This window comes from Giraffa tippelskirchi, chromosome 12, assembly GCF_054371585.1.
Source record: "Giraffa tippelskirchi isolate mGirTip1 chromosome 12, T2T-mGirTip1v1.2.pri, whole genome shotgun sequence".
Lineage (NCBI taxonomy): Eukaryota > Metazoa > Chordata > Mammalia > Artiodactyla > Giraffidae > Giraffa > Giraffa tippelskirchi.
Window position 1 is genome coordinate 58,430,452 of NC_137286.1, and position 23,564 is coordinate 58,454,015.

The 23,564-nt window shown below is 50.2% G+C and overlaps 1 protein-coding gene and 1 long non-coding RNA gene across 3 annotated transcripts in view; both read right to left on the minus strand.

Moving 5' to 3' along the window:
- The window catches only part of IGF1R (insulin like growth factor 1 receptor), a 306,250-nt gene that overhangs the window by 250,708 nt on the left and 31,978 nt on the right, over positions 1 to 23,564 (minus strand). For both annotated transcript variants that reach the window (XM_081551233.1, XM_081551232.1), the window contains exon 3: positions 1,477 to 2,022. In XM_081551233.1, coding sequence (XP_081407359.1) covers positions 1,477 to 2,022 — 546 coding nt within the window. The remainder of the gene's footprint in view (positions 1 to 1,476; positions 2,023 to 23,564) is intronic.
- LOC145530263 (uncharacterized) lies at positions 8,143 to 16,779 on the minus strand. Its single transcript, XR_014071618.1, has 2 exons — positions 11,138 to 16,779; positions 8,143 to 8,576 (listed from the first exon to the last, which is right to left on the minus strand). It is a non-coding gene; the product is annotated as an uncharacterized LOC145530263 (long non-coding RNA).

Sequence of the window (23,564 nt, forward strand, 5' to 3'; positions counted from 1 at the left end):
ACATGATGCCTCATTTGAAGATGGCTTTTTCTTTTAAAATAAAGTGTTTAAATGTCAAGGCCTCTTGAAAATACTCTGTGTTGTTTTCTCAGAACCAGCGGGTAAGCTAATGATAGGGCAGTGTTTTAATCAATCACAAGTGTGACTTGCACACATGCTGTCCCCAGCCCTAGCCAACAGGGGCTCCCCAAGTGGTCCGATGGTGTTCTCAGCTCTTCAAGGTTCTGGTTGCAGCCAGTGGAGTCCCGCCCTCACCGGACCAGCGCTCACGCGTCCACTGATGGAGCAACAGGGGCATGAGAGCATGCCCTGTGTCAGAGCCTCCTTCCTCTGCTTCCGCCCTGGGCTGGCAGGAAGCTGAAACAACGCTATCTGTGGGGTCTGGCCTTTGGTCTGTTTATCTTACACACGTCACGGTTTAGGCAAGCCTACCAATTCGGGATTTCTTGGCACTCCGTGGCCAGCTGGAGTACATGGGCTCCTTGAGGCTCTAACTGGGCCAACCACTAAACTATTTATAGGTACCATTCTGCCTTCCAGCCAGCGAGGGGAACCCTCCTGGACAACAGACCTAAACACTGCCGAAAGCAAGAAGACAAAGGCCCAGAGTCACATTTCAACACCCAACAACCCAGCGCTCGAGGCGTGGATCACAATCAGGCAAGACTTGAGTTAGAGGAAATCACACACAGCAGATAAACAAACAAGAAGCTTCCAAACACCACCACCTGACCCCCAAGAGCACTAAACACATTTCAAAGTTCTTTCACTAAGTGGTTTCACAAGATTTGCACAATTCTTCAAGAAAGAGATAGACAACAAAAGCAGCAGAAGCCTGGGGTATACAAATAAGCTTGCTGCACAGCTAGCTACCTGCCAGGTCAGCCTGAACCCAGGGCTCCTAGACACAGTCCAGGGCTCCTCTGCCAGCACCACCCTGGCTACGCTCCATCATAAACCAGGCCGTGCAAGCACTGTAACTGCATCACTAAGGACCAAGGACGGGGTGCAGTCCACCACTTTCACAGGAAGTGAGTCCGTCTTTATCGTTCCTCTACTCCGTAATAATCCAGGAGTACTCACGCTAAAGGAAGCCCTGCGTTATCAAAAAACCTCCTTTCACGCAAAGGATAAAAGAGCCGATGATACATACACAGCCCCTGACCGGCAGGACTTAGGCCCTTCCCAGCACACCAGGTCACCGTGCCCATCAGAAATGCAAAGCAGCCATTCCACAAGCCTCCAGCCCAGGACTACAGCGGATGGCTTCTAGCATGTCACTGGAACGGTTTGCACAGCAGCAGGAACGGGCTGCACCCACCGGTTCCCAGATGCAAAAGGAATCCCCCTGAGATGCCACGTTCTCGCGGCAATAGAGCCGCACCCACCCGGTAGAAACGCACACCCAAGAGGAGGGTAGACGAGGCAGGTGGGGGTGGGGAGAGGCGGGGGGATCGAGGCCACAGCCTCTCTTACTTTTCTGGCAGCGGTTTGTGGTCCAGCAGCGGTAGTTGTACTCATTGTTGATGGTCGTCTTCTCACACAGCGGCTTCTCCTCCATCGTCCCCGGGCACAGGTCCCCACACTCCTTGGGGGGCTTGTTCCCCACGATGTAGTTGTTGGACACGGCGTCCAGGATCAGGGACCAGTCCACCGTGGAGAGGTAGCAGAGGTCGGCGTTCTTCTCAATCCGGATGGCTCCACGGGTGATATTCCGCAGGTTGTAGAGCCCAATGTCCTTGAGGTTGGTCATCTCGAAGATGACCAGGGCGTAGTTGTAGAAGAGCTTCCAGCCGCGGATGACCGTGAGGTTGGGGAACAGGTCGCCCAGGCTCTCGAGGCCGGCCACGCGGAACAGCAGCAGGTACTCGGTGATGACGGTGAGCTTCGGGAAGCGGTAGCTGCGGTAGTCCTCGGCCTTGGAAATGAGCAGGATGTGGAGGTAGCCCTCGATCACCGTGCAGTTCTCCAGGCGCTTCAGCTGCTGGTAGTCGTTGCGGATGTCGATGCCCGGCCCGCAGACTGCAGAGACACAAGAGGGGAGGGCGGCATGGGCTTCAGTTACAAGGAAGACACATCTCACAAACTAGTTCCCAGCCCGCAACATGGCCATCTCCAGGAATCCTACATTATCACTAAAGAAGTACGAAGACCCCCTTCTTGACCACCGACCGCCATAGGAGCGGGGTGCAGGCAGAGTCTCTGGGGAGCTCACTGGCCAGTTCTCCTTTGGGATGTGCCTGGTGTGGGTCAGAGCACACTCACCACTGCGGAAGATGCCGCCCCACTGACTGACGTGCAAACCACAGCCTGGAGCCCAGGGCCACACAGGGACACAGGAGAGGGTCAAGGCTGCAACCAGGCCTGCCAGCAGGTGCCCAGCCACACACGCCCCATCCCTAGTGCACAGTGCAGGGCCCCGCGCCTGAACAGACAGCTCCACAGCCAAGGGACAACAGCCCACGGCCGCGCCAGCCTCAAGGACACCCTGCCGTGTACACTGGCGAGCAGGCACCATGGCCTGTAAGGTAGGGACCCCAGGAAGCACACGCCCACGTCTCTTACTTCCATTGACGCCGGCAGGTGGTTGGGCTCTTCCCCAACACTGAATATAGACAGAAAGGCTAACTCTGCAGTGAGATAAGAACCTGTGATTTATATGAGTAAAAGAAGTATATAATCCCAACTTTAATAAAGGGTTTTCTTAATTGAGAAAGAATGCTTCCCATAGAAAGGTCAGGTGATAGCAAAAAGGCAGTAGAAATTGTCAATAATCTAAACATTCAAAGATATCACTAACTATGCCAATTATCCTTTCTCTATAATTTAAGGTAAAAGAAATTGGACAACAATATGATGTTTTCAAACATACTTTCTTCATTTCATATGAACATTTTACTAAGTCAATACCCTTCTGCATCACCATTTTATGAAGGAGACAGTAATGATAAGATGTAAACATGCATCATGAGTTCGTTTCTTTTTAAACCAATACCCTATTGGTGAACATTTGGGTTACCTCCATTCTTCCACATCATAAACAACATTCCAGTGGACATTCTCTGCCCATATTCAAAACTATTTTCTGAGGCTAAATCTCTAGAAGTAGATTTTCTGGGCCAAGACATTTGCAGGTTATAAAGGTTTTTGATAAAATCACCTCAACACTGTAAACTGTTTTTAACTTTTAAAATTCTAAATATACACACACAGAAAAACCGTCGGTTACTATCCTCTCTTAAAGATGTGAATAACCCCCAAACCTCCCATTACAGCTTCTCAGACAAAGTGACGTTTCCTGATTGATGTCATCTGTTAACCTGTGAAGCACCCAACACACAGAGCACTGCAGGAGAACCCAGGGACGCCGCGCAGGAGGCTGGGGGGGCGGGAGGAGCTGAGAGCCGTGAGACACACCGCCAGGAGAGGCAGGAGGTGGCCGGGGTGTGCACACTGCAAGCCCGAGCCACATGTGGGTGCAGCCAAAATGCCAGGACAGGGGCAGCCCTGAAGTGCCTGCAGAGGGATGGTCCTCCCTGTGGAAGCGCCAACGGGCACTCTCACAGACCAGGAGGACGGGGCAGCCCTGAAGCGTCTGCAGACGGATGGTCCTCCCTGTGGCAGCACCAAGGAGCACTCTCACACAGACCAGGAGGACAGGGGCAGCCCTGAAGCGTCTGCAGAGGGATGGTCCTCCCTATCGCAGTGCCGAGGGGCACTCTCACAGACCAGATCCTGAGGGATGGGCCTGGTTTACAGCTGGGTATAACATGCCAGAGGCCAGAGCAAAGGCAGAGCCACATACAGTCATGGGGCTGCCAACTGGACAGCCGGGGGTGAGAGGAGGCAGAGGAAGGGAGTCCAGCGGAGCACAAGTCACACGGGGTCACGGCTGCGACCTCAGGAAGGAGGCCTGTCTCAATACTCCTGAGTGAGAGAGAAGCTGCAGCAAGGTGGTTTCTCGGAGAATTAACCCAACATCTAGGGCAAGTGGAGGAGTCGAGGAAACGCAGAACAGAAGACAGCCCAGCGGGGGTCACAGCCACAGGTGGGAAAGCTGACGGGGGGTGGGGGGAGAAGCAGGGGACCCTGGCTGAACGGCAGACAAGGCGTGAGAACCTAGTCCTGGAAACTTCTTCATCTGGCCCAACTTCCTCCTTGCACTGCTGAGAAAAAGCCTCTCAGACAGAGGAGCACAGGAGAAAGCAGACGTGTGAGAACATCCACCGTGGACAGAGGCTGCGCTGGGCGCTCTGGACGCTCCCGCGCGGTCCTCAACAGCACCCCACGCCAGGCGATGCCGCCGCCTCCTGAAGGAGAGGGGCTCAGCTCAAGGCGCACACGGGCCAGACAGCGGCCCCCTCCCTCAAACCGGACACAAGGCTTTTGGAGAGTCTCTACCCTTAGCGTCCTCACCAACGGGTCATCTCCAGCCCAGCCAGCGGGGCTTCCTCCGTGGTCACAGCACCAAAGGGCTCAGCAAAGCCCCCGCGGACATTGTCAAAGCCAAGGACGGCTTCAGGCCGCACCCCACTTGGCCCCGGCGGAGTCTTCCGGCCTGGCCGCCTTCTCGAGGACCCTCTGGTCCCACCTGCCCGCCGTGCACCCTCCCTCTTCGCCCAACCTACAAGTGCTGGCCTCCGCCCTCGCCTCCCCCGCTGTCATCTCACGCGGGCCACAGGCTTCCTGTGTCCTGGGCCCAGAGCCCTGAGCTCAGCGGGTGAACATCCACCTGCCCACGCCATGGCTCCAGTTAGGGGTCTAATAACTCATGTCCTCCCCACCCGGGCCTGCCTCCCAAGCTCTGCTATTTGGTCGCTGACAGTCCCATCCCTGAACTGCTCATATCAAACACCAGAGCCACTCCCGATTCTCCCCCACCCGATGCCACACGGTACCCAGTGCAGCAATGACTCCTCTGGGCCTCAGGCTTATTGAAATGCCAGAGAAAGACTAACACTATGTTCCTACTGACATGTGGAATCAAAAATAAAAGAAGAAAAAGCCAAACTCATAGAAAATGAGTAGAATGGCGGAGGCCAGGGCTGGGAGAGATGTTGGTCCTGCATACAGACTCCCCAGCAGGACTGGCGGGGTGAGCACACAGCCTGGTGACCACACTGAGCAGTCCTGTATCCCACACACTTGAACAGACATCTGCAGAAGTCCTGTTCTGGGGAGGGGATGGAGGTGTTAACGGTTCTGACCTCAGCGATCATTCTGCCGTGTATACATGGATCTAATGACCACGCCGCACCCCTTAAACTCACGTTTAGGCTGTGTCTTAATGTCACTACCATCTCAGACTTCCTGGCTGCAGCTCCCCAGCCTGTGGGAAGCTGAGAAGCTCAGGTGGTCTTCCTGCCACAAGGCCCCCTCCCTTCAGCACACAGCTCCTCACCCCCGCCACCCACTCCTCCCCACCCCAGAGTGTATCCACCCTCCCAGGACCAAGCCCTGGTCCCTCTTCCCACACTGACCGCTCCCACCACCACAGCAGCTCTGGGAGGACAGGAAGCGATTTTCCATGTAGCCCGCAGCTCTACCACCAGAGTGTGAAATCGAGCCTGTGTGTGGTCCACACATGCTTGACACACAGGCACAGTGACTGTGCCTCTCTCGACGCCCACCTGGCTGCGCCCACTGCCCTCACTCTGACCGGAGCCACCGCATCTCTGGCCTGGACGACAGCTTGTCCAGGATCCTGCCCCGACCCCTGGCCGTCCCTGCCTCCTTTCCAGTATGTTCTCACTCAGCGCACTGCAGCCCCAAGCTCCTTTCTTCACCCAGTGCTGTTCAGAGCCCACGCCCCCACCCCACCCCACGGCTGCCCCGGTCCCGCCCTGAGCTACTCCACTCAAACGCCACCTCCTCGGAGCTGTGCCCAAACACCAAAGCTTCACCAGCCCGCCACTGCCTCCCCCCCATCATTTCTCTGTGTTATCCGTTTCAGAGCGCTCTTCAAGCCTGCAAAGTGTCAGTACCTGAAAGGAGGCGTTTAGCGGAGTGATCACCATTTCCCCCCAAAGGCAGAGGCTCTGCCCTGCGTGCTTCCTGCTCTGTCTCCCAGGCCTGACGTCAGGCGCACAGCAGCGTCAGTGGAGACGGGCTGCCCAGCGGGGGCCAGGGAGCCTCAAGGCTGCTTCCCACCCCTGAGTTAAGTCAGCTGAGGGGGAACAGTGACAGCAAGGTCTCTGTCAGGTTCTGCCCCTGGAGCACTCTCCAACCCAGTGGTACCACCCAACTTTGGGCCACAACTCAACATGAAAAGCCTTTCTTTTTTGGTACTATTTATTTCTTCCTAAGGCTTCAGGTCAGTTCAGTCGCACAATCGTGTCCAACTCCTTGTGACCCCATGGACTGCAGCATGCCAGGCCTCCCTGTCCATCACCAACTCCCAGAGTTTACTCAAACTCACATCCATTGAGTCAGTGATGCCATCTAACCATCTCATCCTCTGTTGTCCCCTTCTCCTCCCGCCTTTAATCTTTCCCAGCACCAGGGTCTCTTCCAATGAGTTGGCTCTTCTCATCAGGTGGCCAAAGTATTGGAGTTTCAGCTTCAACATCAGTCCTTTCAATGAAGACTCAGGGCTGATCTCCTTTAGGATGGACGGGTTGGATCTCCTTGCAGTCCGAGGGACTCTCAAGAGTCTTCTCCAACACCACAGGTCAATAGCATCAATTCTTTGGCCCTCAGCTTTCTCTATAGTCCAACTCTCACATCCATACATGACCACTGGAAAAACCATAGCTTTGATTACACGGATCTTTGTTGGCAAAGTAATGTCTCTGCTTTTTAGTATGCTGTCTAGGTTGATCATAGCCTTTCTTCCAAGGAGCAAGTGTCTTTTAATTTCATGGCTGCAGTCACCATCTGCAGTGATTTTGGAGCCCCCCAAAATAAAGTCTCTGTTTCCATTGTTCCCCCATCTATTTGCCATGAAGTAATGGGGACTGACACCATGATCTTCATTTTCTGAATGTTGAGTTTTAAGCCAACTTTTTCACTCTCCTCTTTCACTTTCATCAAGAGGCTCTTTAGTTCTTCATTTTCTGCTATAAGGGTGGTGTCATCTGAGTATCTGAGGTTATTGATATTTCTCCCAGCAATCTTGATTCCAGCTTGTGCTTCCCAGCATTTCTCATGATGTACTCTGCATATAAGTTAAACAAGCAGGGTGACAATATACAGCCTTGACGTACTCCTTTCCTGATTTGGAACCAGTCTGTTGTTCCATGTCGAGTTCTAACTGTTGCTTCTTGACTTGCATACAGATTTCTCAGGAGGCAGGTCAGGTGGTCTGGCATTCCCATCTCTTTAAGAATTTTCCAGTTTGTTGAGATCCACACAGTCAAAGGCTTTGGCATAGTCAATAAAGCAGAAGTAGATGTTTTTCTGGAGTTCTCTTGCTTTTTTGATGATCCAGTGGATATTGGTAATTTGATCTCTGGTTCTTCTGCCTTTTCTAAATCCAGCTTGACATCTGGTAGTTCATGGTTCACAGACTGTTGAAGCCTGGCTTAGAGAATTTTGAGCATTACTTGCTAGCGTGTGAGATGAGTGCAATTGTGTGGTAGTTTGATCATTCTTTGGCATTGCTTTTCTTTAGGACTGGAATGAAAATCGACCTTTTCCAGTCCTGTGGCCACAGCTGACTTTTCCAAATTTGCTGGCATATTGAGTGCAGCACTTTAACAGAATCATCTTTTAGGATTTGAAATAGCTCATCTGGAATTCCATAGTTCATAGTGATGCTTCCTAAGGCCTACTTGATTTCACATTTCAGGATGTCTGGCTCTAGGTGAGTGATCACACCATTGTGATTATCTGGGTCATGAAGATCTTTTTTGTACAGTTCTTCTGTGTATTGTTGCCACCTCTTCTTAGTATCTTCTGCTTCTGTTAGGACCATACCATTTCTGTCCTTTATTGTGCCCATCTTTGCATGAAATGTTCCCTTGGTATCTCTAATTTTCTTAAAGAGATCTCTAGTCTTTCCCATTCTATTGTTTTCCTCTATTTCTTTGCACTGATCGCTGAGGAAGGCTTTCTTATCTCTCCTTGCTATTCTTTGGAATTCTGCATTCAAAAGGGTCTATCTTTCCTTTTCTCCTTTGCTTTTTGCTTCTCTTCTTTTTACAGCTATTTGTTAAGGCCTCCTCAGACAACCATTTTGCCTTTTTGCATTTCTTTTCCATGGGGATGGTCTTGATCACTGTCTCCTGTACAACGAACGTCACAAAATTCCATCCATAGTTCATCAGGCACTCTGTCTATTAGATCTAATCCCTTGAATCTGTTTGTCACTTCCACTGTATAATCTTAAGGGATTTGATTTAGGTCATACCTGAATGGTCTAGTGGTTTCCCTACTTTATTCAATTTCAGTCTGAATTTGGCAATAAGGAGTTCATAATCTGAGCCACGGTCAGCTGTGGTCTTGTTTTTGCTGACTGTATAGAGCTTCTCCATCTTTGGCTACAAAGAATATAATCAATCTCATTTCCATATTGACTATCTGGTGATGTCCAGATCAGTCCTAAGGCTTAGCACTGAAGAACTGATGCTTTTGAACTGTGGTGTTGGAGAAGACTCTTGAGATTCCCTTGGACAGCAAGGAACTCAAACCAGTCAATCCTAAAGGAAATCAATCCTGAATATTCACTGAAAGGACTGAGGCTGAAGCTGAAGTTCCAACACTTTGGCCACCTGATGCAAACAGCCAACTCATTGGAAAAGACCCTGAGGCTGGGAAAGATCGAAGGCAAGGAGAAAGGGGCAGCAAAGGATGAGAGCACCACTACCTTAATGGACATAAATCTGAGCAAACCCCGGGAGTTTGTTAGTGCAGGACAGGAGAGTCTGGCATGCTGCAACCCATGGATCACAAAGAGTTGGACATGACTTAGCAACTGAACAACAGCAATGCCCAGTCTAAACACTCACATTCTTTCCATGCCATTATAAATTAAGTTGATTAGTTTGCTCCTAAATAGGAACAGGAGTTTTTATACAGGAGTACGTGGATGTAATTTATTATTGCAGTATTCATATTGATATTCATATATTGATGATATTGGCAAGTGTTAACATCAATTTGTTTGTGATCATTTCGAATAGACCAGAAAATTCAGTACCCAGGGTAAGAACATAAAGACACAAAACCCAAGTCTGCTGAAACTTTCTATGGCCCCCAAACAGACTCGGGAGGAATCCCGTGATGCCGTCCCAGAGCCCCTCCACAGCCAGTAGACACCACTCTGTGCACAGAAGCCACAGTTCAGGGCCTGGACCAACAGCTTCTTCAGATCAAAGCACTCCCTCCCACTAGACACTTTTTCCCCAATTACAGAAGAAAAGGGAAAAGGCAGGAAAAACTACTCATTTCTTCTGGAAAGAGACAAGTCCAAGGCAGGACCCAGCCACCAGCTGTTTGGGATTCCACAAGTGACACTGTTGGTCTTCAGGGTGTTCTGTGATAGGAACCGGAGAGGGGAAAACCCAGCTGGACCCCGAGGGACCGCAGCGTGCTCTAGAGGGCAGAAGCCACAAACAGGGAAGAGAATGCGGGGTGTTTCATCTGCGCCGCCAGGTAACACAGGCGCGCGAGGGAGGGAGGAGAGGCACACCCTCGCTGCCACTCACTGGCGACTAGAAGGGGGTCACGAAACACTGCTTCTCCCTTTTCAAACAAAGAGAGAGCCAAGGAGTCGCAGACCTTAGGAAAGTCGCTGGCATGCGAGAGCACACGCTGGCCTGTGAAGAATCATGGAAGCTCGTGGAGTTGAAGGCAAGTGGGAAGGAGAGAGAAAGAACACAGCTGGAAGGCAGGGGCAGGGGCAGGGGCCTGGGCGGCAGCCCCGAGGCCATGAGCAGCCGCAGCAGAAGTGAAATAGGTGGGAAACCGACAAGACAGGGAGCTGGGGCGCGGACAAGGGGGGGCTGGAGCGGCCGGCGGGGGCCACCCTGCAGGGAAGGGGCCGGAGCGCGGGCAGGCTGGGCTGGCGAGGGACCCGGGGCAGGGCTCACTTCCCCTAAGACAACAGTTTAAACAGCCTTTCCACGGACAGAAACACTATTCCCCACAAATTCCTAGGTCTTTTTAAAACATCAAAAGGCAGTATTTCTGCTCTAGGGACTTGAGTAAATGGCATAAACAAACTATACATCTTTGGAAAACAAATCCCTAAAAACTGCTCATATAAGAGGGGCTAATGAAAAGCATTTAGCTGAGAAAACCCCCAAAAGCTGTGTATCCAGGTATTAACATTTGGAAAAGTTACACAAGAAATTTAATTCCAATGCTATTGCATGCTCTGCATTAAACACAATCCTGGGTCCTAGAAAAAGAAAACGGGTGACTCAGGTCTGAACCCTGGAGTGTGCTATAGATATACAGCCTGGCTCCTGACCCCAGCAGGTCACACCGCTCCCATCTCTAAGCCTTATCTTCCACACCTGCAAAATGGGCTGCTCATACCTACCCCACTGAGGCTGTCACAGGATCAGATGAGGACTTCTGTGTTCCTATCATAAGAGGAAGCTTGAGGCAATATTACTACGTAAATTAAACATTAATAAAAACATTCATCTATTGTGTTGCCCCAGTCTAAACATAACTAATATACCGCAATGGGGAGAAATGAACAAAACTGTGGATTAGCCTTCTAACACCAGCTTCATTAAGTACAGCCAAGGTAGTTATCTAATTAAAATGTTCTCCACTTTGATCAGTTCAGTTCAGTTCAGTCACTCAGTCGTGTCTGACTCTTTGCAACCCCATGAATTGCAGCACGCCAGGCCTCTCTGTCCATCACCAACTCCCAGAGTCTACCCAAAACCATGTCCATCGAGTCGGTGATGCCATCCAACCATCTCATCCTCTGTCGTCCTCTTCTCCTCCTGCCCCCAATCCTACCCAGCATTAGGGTCTTTTCCAATGAGTCAACCCTTCGCATGAGGTGGCCAAAGTATTGGAGTTTCAGCTTCAACATCAGACCTTTCAATGAACACCCAGGATTGATCTCTTTTAGGATGGATTGATTGGATCTCCTTGCAGTCCAAGGGACTCTCAAGAGTCTTCTCCAACACCACAGTTCAAAAGCATCAATTCTGCGGCGCTCAGCTTTCTTCACTGTCCAACTCTCACATCCATACATGACCACTGGAAAAACCATAGCCTTGACTAGACGGACTTTTGTTGGCCAAGTAATGTCTCTGCTTTTAAACATGCTATCTAGGTTGGCCATAACCTTCCTTCCAAGGAGTAAGCGTCTTTTAATTTCATGGCTGCAGCCACCATCAGCAGTGATTCTGGAGCCCCCCAAAAAATAAAGTCTGACACTGTTTCCACTGTTTCCCCACCTATTTGCCATGAAGTGATGGGACCAGATGCCATGATCTTAGTTTTCTGAACGTTGAGCTTTAAGCCAACTTTTTCACTCTCCTCCTTCACCTTCATCAAGAGGCTCTTTAGTTCTTCTTCACTCTCTGCCATAAGGGTGGTGTCATCCACATATCTGAGGTTATTGATATTTCTCCCGGCAATCTTGATTCCAGCTTGTGTTTCTTCCAGCCCAGCGTTTCTCATGATGTACTCTGCATATAAGTTAAATAAGCAGGGTAACAATATACAGCCTTGACGTACTCCTTTTCCTATTTGGAACCAGTCTGTTGTTCCATGTCCAGTTCTAACTGTTGCCTCCTGACCTGCATACAGGTTTCTCAAGAGACAGGTCAGATGGTCTGGTATGCCCATCTCTTGAAGAATTTTCCACAGTTTATTGTGATCCACACAGTCAAAGGCTTTGGCATAGTCAATAAAGCAGAAATAGACGTTTTTCTGGAATTCTCTTGCTTTTTCAATGATCCAGCGGATATTGGCAATTTGATCTCTTGTTCCTCTGCCTTTTCTAAAACCAGCTTGAACATCTGGAAGTTCACGGTTCACGTATTGCTGAAGCCTGGCTTGGAGAATTTTGAGCATTACTTTACTAGCATGTGAGATGAGTGCAATTGTGCGGTAGTTTGAGCATTCTTTGGCATTGCCTTTCTTTGGGATTGGAACGAAAACTGACCTTTTCCAGTCCTGTGGCCACTGCTGAGTTTTCCAAATTTGCTCACTTTGATCAACTCTTCTTTAAAAATATGGGACAGCCTTGGATGTACGTGGAAATAAAAGACATCGGGAAGCATAATTAGCATCACTTTCATGCAGGTCTAGAGGCAAATAATGAAAGAAAAACCTGCTCACGAGAAAGCCAGTTGTCATCTCTGGTTCTGGTGGTAAAAATCCTACAAACCAAACCTTCTGTCTCAGCCTGCGGCCCAGGGTAAGGGTTCTCTACTTCCCTTAAAATGAACTCTTCGGAACTAGTCACTTAGTACTACCAAAATCCCCCCCGGACCCTATCACTCTGCAAAAGCCACACTGAGTCAAGAGGTCAGGAGGGGACTTGTGTGTCTGTCACTGAGCTTTGTATAAGGAGATACAATAACCACCTCTTGAGCCAGGGGCAAATAAAACAAGATAAAAGTTTTAACAGTCAATGAACAGGGCTCAGGGACCGCAAAGAAGGGAGCCATGCCTCCCACCTCTGGGAGTTCAGGAAGCCTTCTCATGGGAGGGGATCGCTAAGGATGATCTGAAAGGTGAGCAGGGTCTTGCCAGGAAAGGGGGGGAGGACAGGGGCCGGGGAGGCACCACCTGGAGGTGGCTGGCAGCAGTTCAGGGGAACCCCAGGGGTACCGCCTGTGAGGCAGGGAAGAGAACAAGGGGAAGAGCAGATCAGATGCTGGAAAGCAGACTGAGACAAGAGTTCAGTAGGTCACCTTCGTTTTGCAGGCTGAAGGACAGAATTCAAGACCCTGAGCGTGCATCCGAACCGCATGGAGGGCCTAGGAAAACAAGACAGTGCAGGGGCCTGAGAACCGGCATTCCTAGTAAGTGCCTGCTGGCCTGGGTACCACCCTGTGAGAACTAGTGCCCCAGAAAATAATCCTTTAAGCCCCTCACCTATCAGTACTCTCCCCCCGACTATACTTGCTATGTGATGGACGACACGCCTGTGCACCGGGGTTCTTAATGTGATTTTTACCAGAAAATCCACACAGGAAGCCCATCGACACTATGCAGAAAGCACAGCAAAGATGAAGAAAAAGGGGGCGGAGGTGGAGCGTCCCTAATGCTCCCCAGTCTACCCATGGTGGCTGAATCTGCAGCCCCTTCTCTGAGCCAGGATCTCAGCACAGCCTCAGGGAAGTGGGGGCGTGAGCCTCTTTCTACCCACTTGTCAGCAGACTGCAACTAACCAAAAACTCAGAGGAGGGGAGAAAAGGCAATGTTGTCACAACAAACACTACGGATACTCCAGAGTTTGTTAAAATAAAATTCTCTGTGTAAATGTAAACAGATACAATTCATGTTAAGCCTTTTATCTTCGCGTTATCAATGAGAATGTATTTGCACTGTATATGTACATTTATATTCTACACAGACTACAGACTCAGGATATTTTACACAGACTACAGACCCAGGCACCTGACACATTCAATAACTGAAGGCCATCTTAAGAATGTAAGGGATTGCATTACACACATGACTCTGGGGACAGAAATTAAAAATTAAGTGAGATCTTCAATGTACAATGAACAAATTCATTGCCGCCCTCCTAAGAGCCATGTCTACCATGCATAAAACAAACCTAAAAACCCATGCACACATGAGATGTAGTCCTGAAGGCTCTGAAAACAAAGCGCTACGATGTGGCACAGAAATTACAAAGACCGGTGAGGTGTTTACATCCTGTCTGCCAACAGAGAAATGGAAACTTCATCGGGAATTAATTCAAAGACTGGACGGAACACAAGCCGCAGCAACCCCATCACACGAAGCATCTGGAGCCAGACAGACTGGTGAAGAAGGAAGCTGGGTTTGCTTCCACGGAGGTGCACCAGCCATTTTCCTGGGTCGTCACTAAAAACAGCTTTGCCTGCTCTTACGGTTACTCCAAATCCCTTTCTGATATTAAAATATCGAAAGCCCGATATTCTTTCTAAGTCTCTATATTTTAAAAGTGCCTTCATGAGAGCCTCCCATCCTTTCTAGTTATTTCCAGTTCCGACGGCTGGCTGCCTTTTTGACGAAGCCGCACACAGGGACCAGCCTCTCTTGGTTACAGCTCCCCACTCGGGCCCCCCGCAGGCCCTGTGGGGCCCCCCCACTACCCAGGCACACCGCAGGGTGGGTGGGACGGCACCCCAGCCTCTGAACCCTGGATCTGTGCGGCCAGTGGACGACGCTGGGGGGCCCAGTCCCTGCTGGAGGTGTAGGGCCGGGCCCAGCAGAGGGAAGCAGACATGCTACAGCCTGACCTGCAAAATAAGCGTTCTGTCTGCCTTCTCTTGCCTCTCCCTTATGATTTCAGGTTTCCTACTCAGGAACGGGCAAACCTTCTAAATGAAAATCAGCCCTGTGGCCCCCATTCCATCTCATTGGCTTTTGTAGGACACGTATCACTGCAGTTAAGAGTTCACATCCTCGTTTCAAGAGTATTGTCCTAGCCTCTGTGATGCTCCAGTTCCCTCAGTGACCTGCACTCTTCCAACCAGCCAGTTATCCAGACAAACCAATGATCAGGGCAGAAAGCCCACACACCCGCTCCCCCTGCACTGTGAGGGGATTTCTCATCAATGGGGTGCTGAAGGTTAGTCCCTTGAGTTGCTGAAGCTTTTTATTTTGACTGAGGCCTTCCATAAGAGGGAGAGGCACTGGGTCAGTCCTCAGCGACCAGGTAACTCTTGGTTCCATCACTGATTACCCACCACCTGGCCTGAGCTTGGTCCTTCACTGGTTTGTCTCCATTTCCTCCTACATCAGATGACAGTACAGGGCTACATACATTCATTCTTCCAACAAATACTTACAAAACATCTCCCAAGTGCTAACGTGTACTTTCCAGGTGCTGGAAGTCAGCAGTGAACAAAACCAACACGCTCCTGCCTTCACAGAACAGCGAGTCCTGAAGGGCCCGAAAACTACCCACTCTATGTCCCCCAGGGCAGAGCCCAGGGCTCACCTGCAACGGCCCCAACACAGTCAGCAGCACAGGATGGACGCACACTCAGACAAAGAGAACAGTCCTACGGATGCCCACGGAGTCAGCACATACCTGCCACAGACTTGACAGGGCACCCAGCTCAGGTGCTCTGATAAGCACCAAGTGGAAGAAACACCTGTCCCTTGGAGGAGAGGTAAATCTGGAGGTGCAGAGGCAGAATCACAAATGCTGAAGCTGCAGAAAATGCAAAGGCTTTGGCAGGAGCGGGAGGAGGAAGGCGAAGGGGCTGGGGCAAGGGGATAGGCTGCGGTGTGGTGCTCCCCTCACCACACTTCCAAGACAAGGGCTGTGAGGATGTGCGGATGCGTCTGGCTACAGGAAACCGCCTGGGAATGGCGGAAGTTAGAAAACTGACGGACTAGCGTGAGACCTCTGCCCTTGAGCCACATCTGATGAAGTTGGCCACAGCTCAGTTTGCAGAAATGGGGCCCTGCAAGTGGGGTCTTTAGCTTCTTCCCACTTTATACAGAGACGTATGCAGGTGCCCACCTGTCTGACCACTTACACCTGCCTGGGGTGCTCAGAGCCCATTTCCACGGAGGACTTTTCCTGAGGCCCCTGTGTGTGCCCCGAGGTCTTCTGCTGTACGGGGTACAGCACCCCCCGCCCAGTCACGCCTGGCCTGGCAGCGTATTTCTCAGCCCCGCCTGTCTGAGGCAGGGCTGTGGCTGGACCTGCCTTCCTTCCCACTGGGTCCTCCTGGGTCCTGGGTGGTGGATGGACTGTGTACTCTGCGTTAGCTGTTCTTATCAGAGCGTCTGGAGGCCCGTCGCATCCCTGACTCCTTCACTAAGGGAGGCCTGGCGGGTGACCTTCCACATCCAGGCTCTCTCCACGCCTTAGGGGCCTGGACAGCGGCCTCCAGGAAGACACTCCCCGCATCCTGCCAGGAGAGGACACCCTAGGCTAGGGCACCCCCAGGCCTTGGCTTCCCAAAGATCAGTGAAACGCCTTTCTCCCAAGCAGTTCAATCCCACTCTGCTCCAGAGAACAGTCCAACACCCAAGCCGCCACAGTAACACTCCCTCCCCGCACTCTCGTGGTATCAGACAGAAAAAAACCACTGCTGCAGAGCGAAGCCGTAGGTCATAAACCATAAACCCTCTAAGACACAATGACTTGGAAATTGGGGATTTTCTTTTTTTCCTTCTTGGTCTAAGGACTTTTTAAATGGGTAGACTGGGGGGACACTAGACTTCATCTACAGTGCCTTGTTAAAAATCTCATCATATCCTTGTCAACAAGGTAAAACAAGACAAACTACACTTGAAGAGCTTGGTAAATGCACAATTTACCCTTCAAAGTGCTGACTCGCGAATGGCCCAAAGAAGGTCTCTAGTGGAAGGCGACAAGGCTCTTTCTGTATGTTTCCACATTTTCATCAATTACTTGAGCGATGGCACAGATAAAATGTTTATCTAATCAAGGATGACAAGTTTCCAGGAGAGATGGCAAATACATTGGATGACAGAGTCATGAGCTAAAAAGATCAACAGATTGGAATTGCAATAGAGAGGAAATAATGCTATTTGGACACTTGGGTGCAAAAAAAGAAATGCACAAATGTAGGAGGTGTGAAAAAGACTTAGGAGATTTAATTGGATATAATTTCTGTATGTGATGATGGGCCGTTGTGAGTGCCAAAAAAAAAAAAAAAAGCCGGGCCGTCTTAGACCATACTCAAGGAGACTTTGTAAAGTAAGGGGCCAGAGGAGGGGTCCCCAAAATGAGGTTTCTGCCTCCGCACTTCAAAAGAGAAGAGAGGAAACGGGAGAGCACCCCAGGGACAGCCAGGAGGAACAGGGCTATGAAGTCCATCCCACGGGGAACGGCTGCAGAGAGCAAGCATGTGAGGGTCCCAGGAGGAGGCTGGCTGGTTCTGTGCAAGGCTGAGAGGGAAGGAAAACGCAGAATACAGAACCAACGCAGTGCAGAGGCTTCGGGTCCCATGTAAGAACATACAGTAGGATTTGTGTGAAGTCAGAATGGGCTAAAGAGGTGACGAAGGTTTCTGTGGACCGGCACATTTCAGAGACTTCGTAAGCCTGGTTTTACCCACTGCTGGTAACTGCGGGGGTGACATCTGCCCTGTTCACAGCTGAGAACACTGACCAACAAAGAACCCGCCCAGGATCAGCCGTCACTAGGGCCCAGCGCTGGGGCTAAAATGCAGATTCCCTCACATAATTCTGAGCAGAAAACTCCTTTTGAGAGACAGTCCAAGGCTGGCAAGGATGCTACTGCCCAGGGCCTATCGCCGAAAGAGGGGTCCTCCCACAAGCGGTGCAGCTAGAGAGCCATCTGCCCGGGCTCAGTGGCAGAGACTCCGTCAGCCGGAAGCCCTGGCCCCTCCTGTAAGAGCCTCACAGATACCTCAGCCCACCTGGAAAGGCATGAAATCTGCCGTGGGGGGAAACTGCTACTGTTCCCGACCTCATATTCCAAGGAAAAGTCTACGCTTGTCACCACAAGTTAATTCCACCGCAGAACGTCAAATTCTTGTTTTTGTTCACAAGCCACGGAGAAAAAGACAGAAAACACACTCTGTCCAACTCCAGGCCAAGTTCTCCCTAGAGGAGAGAGGTAGAGCTCAGAGATTTGGAACGCAGGATTTCAACTGCATCAGAGGACCACTGCTTTTCACCCTGAGTTCCCATGGAAGCACACGCCCACCTTTATCTCAATTCTCAAAGGGTTTTCCTTCCACCTATCACTTAGTCTCTACAAACAAGTCAAACTTTCCTCTGCAAGTCACAGAGAAGTCGGCCCTCTGGACCGTAGTACACGCACTCTTTATTTGGTGCTGAAATTCAGATCACACCAAGATGCCCTAATGTTGACAGAGTTACCACCCAATGAAAAAAATCTCTATGTTCTTTCACAGTAGTTGAGAAACTCATTCTATTTTTCTTTACAAGTTCAGGTTGAGAATACAATCCTCAAGTACCTAGAGAACTCTGAGAAACTGAGCAACACCTGCCTTTTAAAGCAAACCACTTAGTTAAAAAGAAATGATAAAATGAACTTACTCACAAAACAGAAGGAGACCCACAGTCCTAGAGAAAAACATGGCTGCAGCGGGGAGGGGGGAGGAGGATGGGGGGAAAGGGTTGGTTAGGGAGTTTGGTAGGACATGTACACACTGCTATGTTTAAAACATGTATATTATCATATGTGAAACAGAATGCCAGTCCAGGTTCGATGCATGAGACAAATGCTCAGGGCTGGTGCAATGGGATGACCCAGAGGGATGGGATGGGGAGGGAGGTGGGAGGGGGGTTCAGGATGGGGAACACATGTAAACCCATGGCTGATTCATGTCAATGTATGGCAAAAACCACTACAATATTGTAAAGTAATTAGCCTCCAACTAAAATAAATAAATTAATTTTTAAAAAAGAAACAAAATTAAAAAAAGATTAGAAAGAAACAAAAATAAATAAATAAAATAAAATGGGTAACCAACAAGGACCTACTGTATAACATAGCATATGGAACTCTGCTCAATGTTATGAGGCAGCCTGGACGGGAGGGGAGTTTGGGGGAGACTGGATGCATGTATATGTATGGCTGAGCGGCTGAGTCCCTTTGCTGTTCACCTGAAACTATTACAACACTCTCGATCAGCTATACTCCAATACAAAATAAAATGTTTTAAAAAATATCTTTCTTCAAATGTTCCTGATTTTACTTTAAAGATCTGTATCATGCTCATAAGCCTCATGTTATACTTCCTAGGTTGCTCTAGTGGTAATGAACCTGCCTGCCTAATGCACGAGACCTAAGAGACCCAAAGCATTTTTACCGAATCAGAAGAGCTACAGTTAAAAATCTCCTAACGCCAAGCTTGAGTGAAGCCGGAGCGCAGAGACGCTCCTCCCCTCGGTAGGAGCGCACGTGTGCAGCTATTTTGAACCATACCGTCCGACTAAAGGCTCAAGTGCCCAAAACTCTTTGACTGGGGAACTCCCCTTCTGGGGACCCATCCCTCATAGAAGGTGGGGCAGATAGATAAATGTGAAAGCATTCCCCAGAATCTTAGTTATAAAATCAAAAACCAGGAAACCACCTAAATGTCCATCTTTTAAAGAAACTGCTGATGTTTCCTGGTGGTCCAGTGCTTAAGCCTCTGCACTGTCACTGCAGGGGAACAGGCTGGGTCCCTGGTCAGGGAACTAAGACCTGGTGGTGCAGCCAAAAAAATGATGCGTGCATGCATGCTAAGCAGCTTCAGTCGTGTCAAACTCTGCCACCCAATGGACTGTAGTCCTCCAGGCCCCTCTGTTCATGGGCCTCTCCAGGCAAGAATACTGGAGTGGGTTGCCATTTCCTCCTCCAGGGGCTCTTCCCGACGCAGGGATCGAACCTGCATCTCTTATGTCTCCTGCAGTGGCAGATGGGTTCTTTACAACTAGCGCCACCTGGGAAGCCCTGAAAAACAAGAAAACTGCAAGGTCTCCTTACATTGATCAATACAGAACAATTACAAAGAACAAAGAGTATCAATATGTTGCTGATTTTTTAAAGCCCTTTTACAATAGAGAAGTGCAATAAACACCACCTCAGCGGAGCAAGTCAAGGTTAACATCACTGAAGGTAGGTCATGTTGACAGTGTGTTCCCTGACTATAATGCGACCTCACCTCTGGGGTCTCCCCCTCCAAACCTAGGACCGCAGTCTACTCACAGGAAAACCATCAGACAAACCCCAACTGAGGGAAAACCCCACTCTGTAAAACCTGACCACTGTTCCTCAAAACTGTCACAGCCACCAAGAACAAGCGATATCTGAGAAATCATCACACACCACAGGAGGTGACAGACATACAACAAGTAAATGAATGAGTGCAGGATCCTGCCTGGGGTCCTGGGACAGAAAAGAAACACAGGGCAGAAATGGCAAAGATCTGAAGAAAGGGCTGAGTTTTCATGAATGAACGGTGATGTGGAAATGCTGGTTCCTTAGCTGTGGCACGCACCATGGCAACACAAGATGGTAACAGGGTACACAGGGACTCTTTACTGTCAGGGCAACTTCTGGGTAGCCTAAAACTACTCGAACAGAAGAAGTTCACTTTAAAAAGAGACAGACCGTGACCCAGAGGGAGGAAGACGCTGGTGATAAGAGGGGTCCTATTTACATTTTCGGTTGTTAGTTTTACTTGTTTGACTATGTTGGGTCTTAGTTGCATCATGCAGGGCCTTTCCTTGGGGTGCACGGACTTTCTAGTTGTGGAGCGAGGGCTCAGCAGGGCATGTGGGGTCCCAACTGCCCAACCAGGGATCAAACTTACATCCCCTGCGTTGGAAGGTGGATTCTTAACCACTCGACCACCCAGGAAGGTCCCACTGTTTTTTAACTATCGGTACTGCTCCGTGGCTGCTTCCCTTCTCACCTGCCAGCAGGTGTATAAACACACAGGTGAGATGCCTGGAGGGGCCACATGGAGCTGTTAGCACTGGTTACTTCCAGGGGCGGGAGGTGTGGATTCAGAGACATGAGGGAGAGGAGAGGCAACACGACCACCTCTCTCCTCTGTGACTCTGGGTTGTTTTAACTTTTCCAAGGAGCACACATTCATATATTATGTGTGCACGCAAAACCATTTTAAAAGCAAAGGAGCTCTCTCTGCCACAGGAAGCTATCTGAGATAGATTACCTTGAAAAACCACAAACTGCACAGTTCCTATGTTAAAGAAACACCTAGGACATGACACATTTGCTCCGTGTAGTGAGTATCTGTGAAGCTGACCTTTGGGAAACAAGCTGGAAGGGGGAGGACTCTGAGAGGAGTGGGGTGAGGAGTTCAGCACTTTTGCTCCTTAGCTTCTCTGCTCAAGTCTTCTATCAGAAGCATGTGTCTTTAAACAATCATCATCATCAAAATGCCAACAAATCATCACAGTTCATCCCTTACTTGTTCTTCCATCTCCTTTTCCCTGAACCACACCCAAAGGAGCTGACAAACGGTTTATCCTTCTGCCTTTAGGGCCAGACACCCCCACCCCTCTGCCTGGCGGCTGTGGGAGGTTGGGGGGAGTGCCATCAAGGAGCACCCTGGCCATGGCCCCCAGCCCTCCCTAAGCTGTTAGCTGGACCGCAGCTAACAGAGTCTCTCTGTCCAACAGGCTCCGCGAGTGTGGACATCGCTCTCCTTGTGGCATCCTGGCAGAGCTGGGAGAATGTGGTAACTGACACCCATAACAAGAGGAAAGGATGGCAGGATCCTAACCTGCCTTCTGAATCATCTTTAAACTATGCAAGGTCTCCTCCTGCAGTAAATACATTCAAATATTTTGGACTAATACTTTCTGATTAATCAACCTAGGACAAACCCCAGGGTCCCCAACTGGAGTATCTGAAAACCTACTGCAACTGCCCAAAGCTGCTGCTCCTTGAAAGGGCATCAAAAGCAAACAGACAGAACTGTAAGACATCTAGAGGGAGGAGACAGCACAATAAATATGAGAAATTGCTATTCCAAGTTGCTTTTAAGATCAAGTGACTTAATTTCACTAACATTGATTTTTTTTTTTCCCCCAGAGTGATTTAATTTTGCTAACACTGGCTGAGCTTCTGTTTACTTGACATTGACAACTGGGCAAGCCAAACTCACTACCCACCTCACAGAGGCAGGCAGGAGGCAGGAACACCAGGCCGGGGGGACCGTCCAAATGCGGGTGCTGATGCATGGAAGCACAGGGGCTTCAAGGGAGCCTCGGAGGTTAATCGTGGTTTCTTTTTGAGGATTGGGGTCCTTCCCTGATATAAACCAGGGTCTTTTCTCCAAAAACCTACACTCATAAAGACTCTGCATGCAATTTCAAGAAGAGCCCTGAACCTCATCTTTGGGTCTCCTGAGCCACAGATCACTAACCAAGTACTCTTGGGTCTTAAGCATCTATTGAATATAACACCACTTCACAGATCAATCAACTGAGGTGCAGGGAATCAGATGGCTTTCTCGAAATCCCCCCACTAGCTGGTGGCAGGGCAGAAAAGAAGCCTTCATCTCATGACACCAAGCAGAGACATTTCCAGAGAACAAGCAGCTCACCCAGCAGAGGTAAGCCTTGCCCCTCCCCTGCCCCAAAAGTGTTATAATGTCACTCCCATATGAGCCAGCTCTGCACAGTGGTCCATCCGTGAAATAGGAGCGTCGTAACACCCCCAGCGTCAGTCTGCGTAGTAAGCCTGAATGAGAGCTCTGCACAACCGCCTGCAGGAAGCTGGGCCAGGGCTGGAGGCCCAGTCCAAACCCTGCACTCTGCTCATGAAGCAAGAATCCGTGCTCAGGTCACCAGAGAACACGCTGGCAGCCCAGGCCGCGGTCACCTCGGCCCCGCCTTAACACCAAGCATGCCCACCGAGCCCCAGCGCCCTCTCCAGCAGCACCCACCGCCTTCTGGAACCCAGAGCGCACGCTGCCAGGGGAGCCACCCTGCCGCCTTGTCCTCGTCCGCTCGAGTCCGCCCTGAACCAGGGCGGGGGTCACAGGAGCTTTGTCTCCAGCTGAGAGGTGAGAGGCCGCAGCTTTCCGCATGAAGCCAGAGGGGGCAGGCCAAAACGAGACAGGGCTCTGCAGCTATAACTTTTCAGAGCTTTACTCCTTTGTCCAAATTTAACCATCACACAACGACAGCCTTGGAGCCAAATGGCAGAGGTGCCAAGCCCTGGCGGCCACTGCCACCTCTCCCCTGGGGGCTGGGTCCCGGGCCTGACCGACCGTGACACACCTGCTACCTGCTACCACAGCGGTGCTCCCGAAATGCAAATCTGATGGTGCCCTTTCTTCCAAGTCCTTCAAAGGCTCCCTGGGCCTTCCAGACAAAATCTAAGCTCTCTGGAGCCCTTGTGATCTGACTGTGCCAACGTCACCAGCCTCAGCTCCTAGACTCCCCTTCCAAGGACAGTACCTGGAGCCACCTTAGGTTCCCAAACTCCAGGACACCAGGTACACAAGCTTCCAGGAGCTCCCTCTGGCAAAACACTCTCATTTTCTCCACACCAGCCTTCAACACTCACCTTGGTGCCAACTTGACCCTCCCTTCTCTGCTCAGCCATGGGACCCTGGCAGCATCCATCTGCCTGCGGGTTTAGGAGCTCACTTGCTACTGGACTATGAGCCCCTGGGTGGCAGAGACTGTATTTATTCTCTTCTTTCACAAAGGCCCACCCAACCCAGGTCTAAGGAGTAGCGGGTCTCAGCAAGTACCAGGCAGTGAATGACAAACACAAAATCAGCCACTAACTGTGGTTCACACAATCTCTCCTCTCTCCTCCTACCCAAACCGTCAGGGTTAAGTCAGTGTGCCCAGATCAGCCGGTATACATCGGGAAGAATGGCCAAGAAACGGATAAATTAGAATCATCTAAAACCGGTTTCCATTTAGCTTTGTAATATGATTTGGGGCCATAAAACTGACTTTCCTCATTATACTTG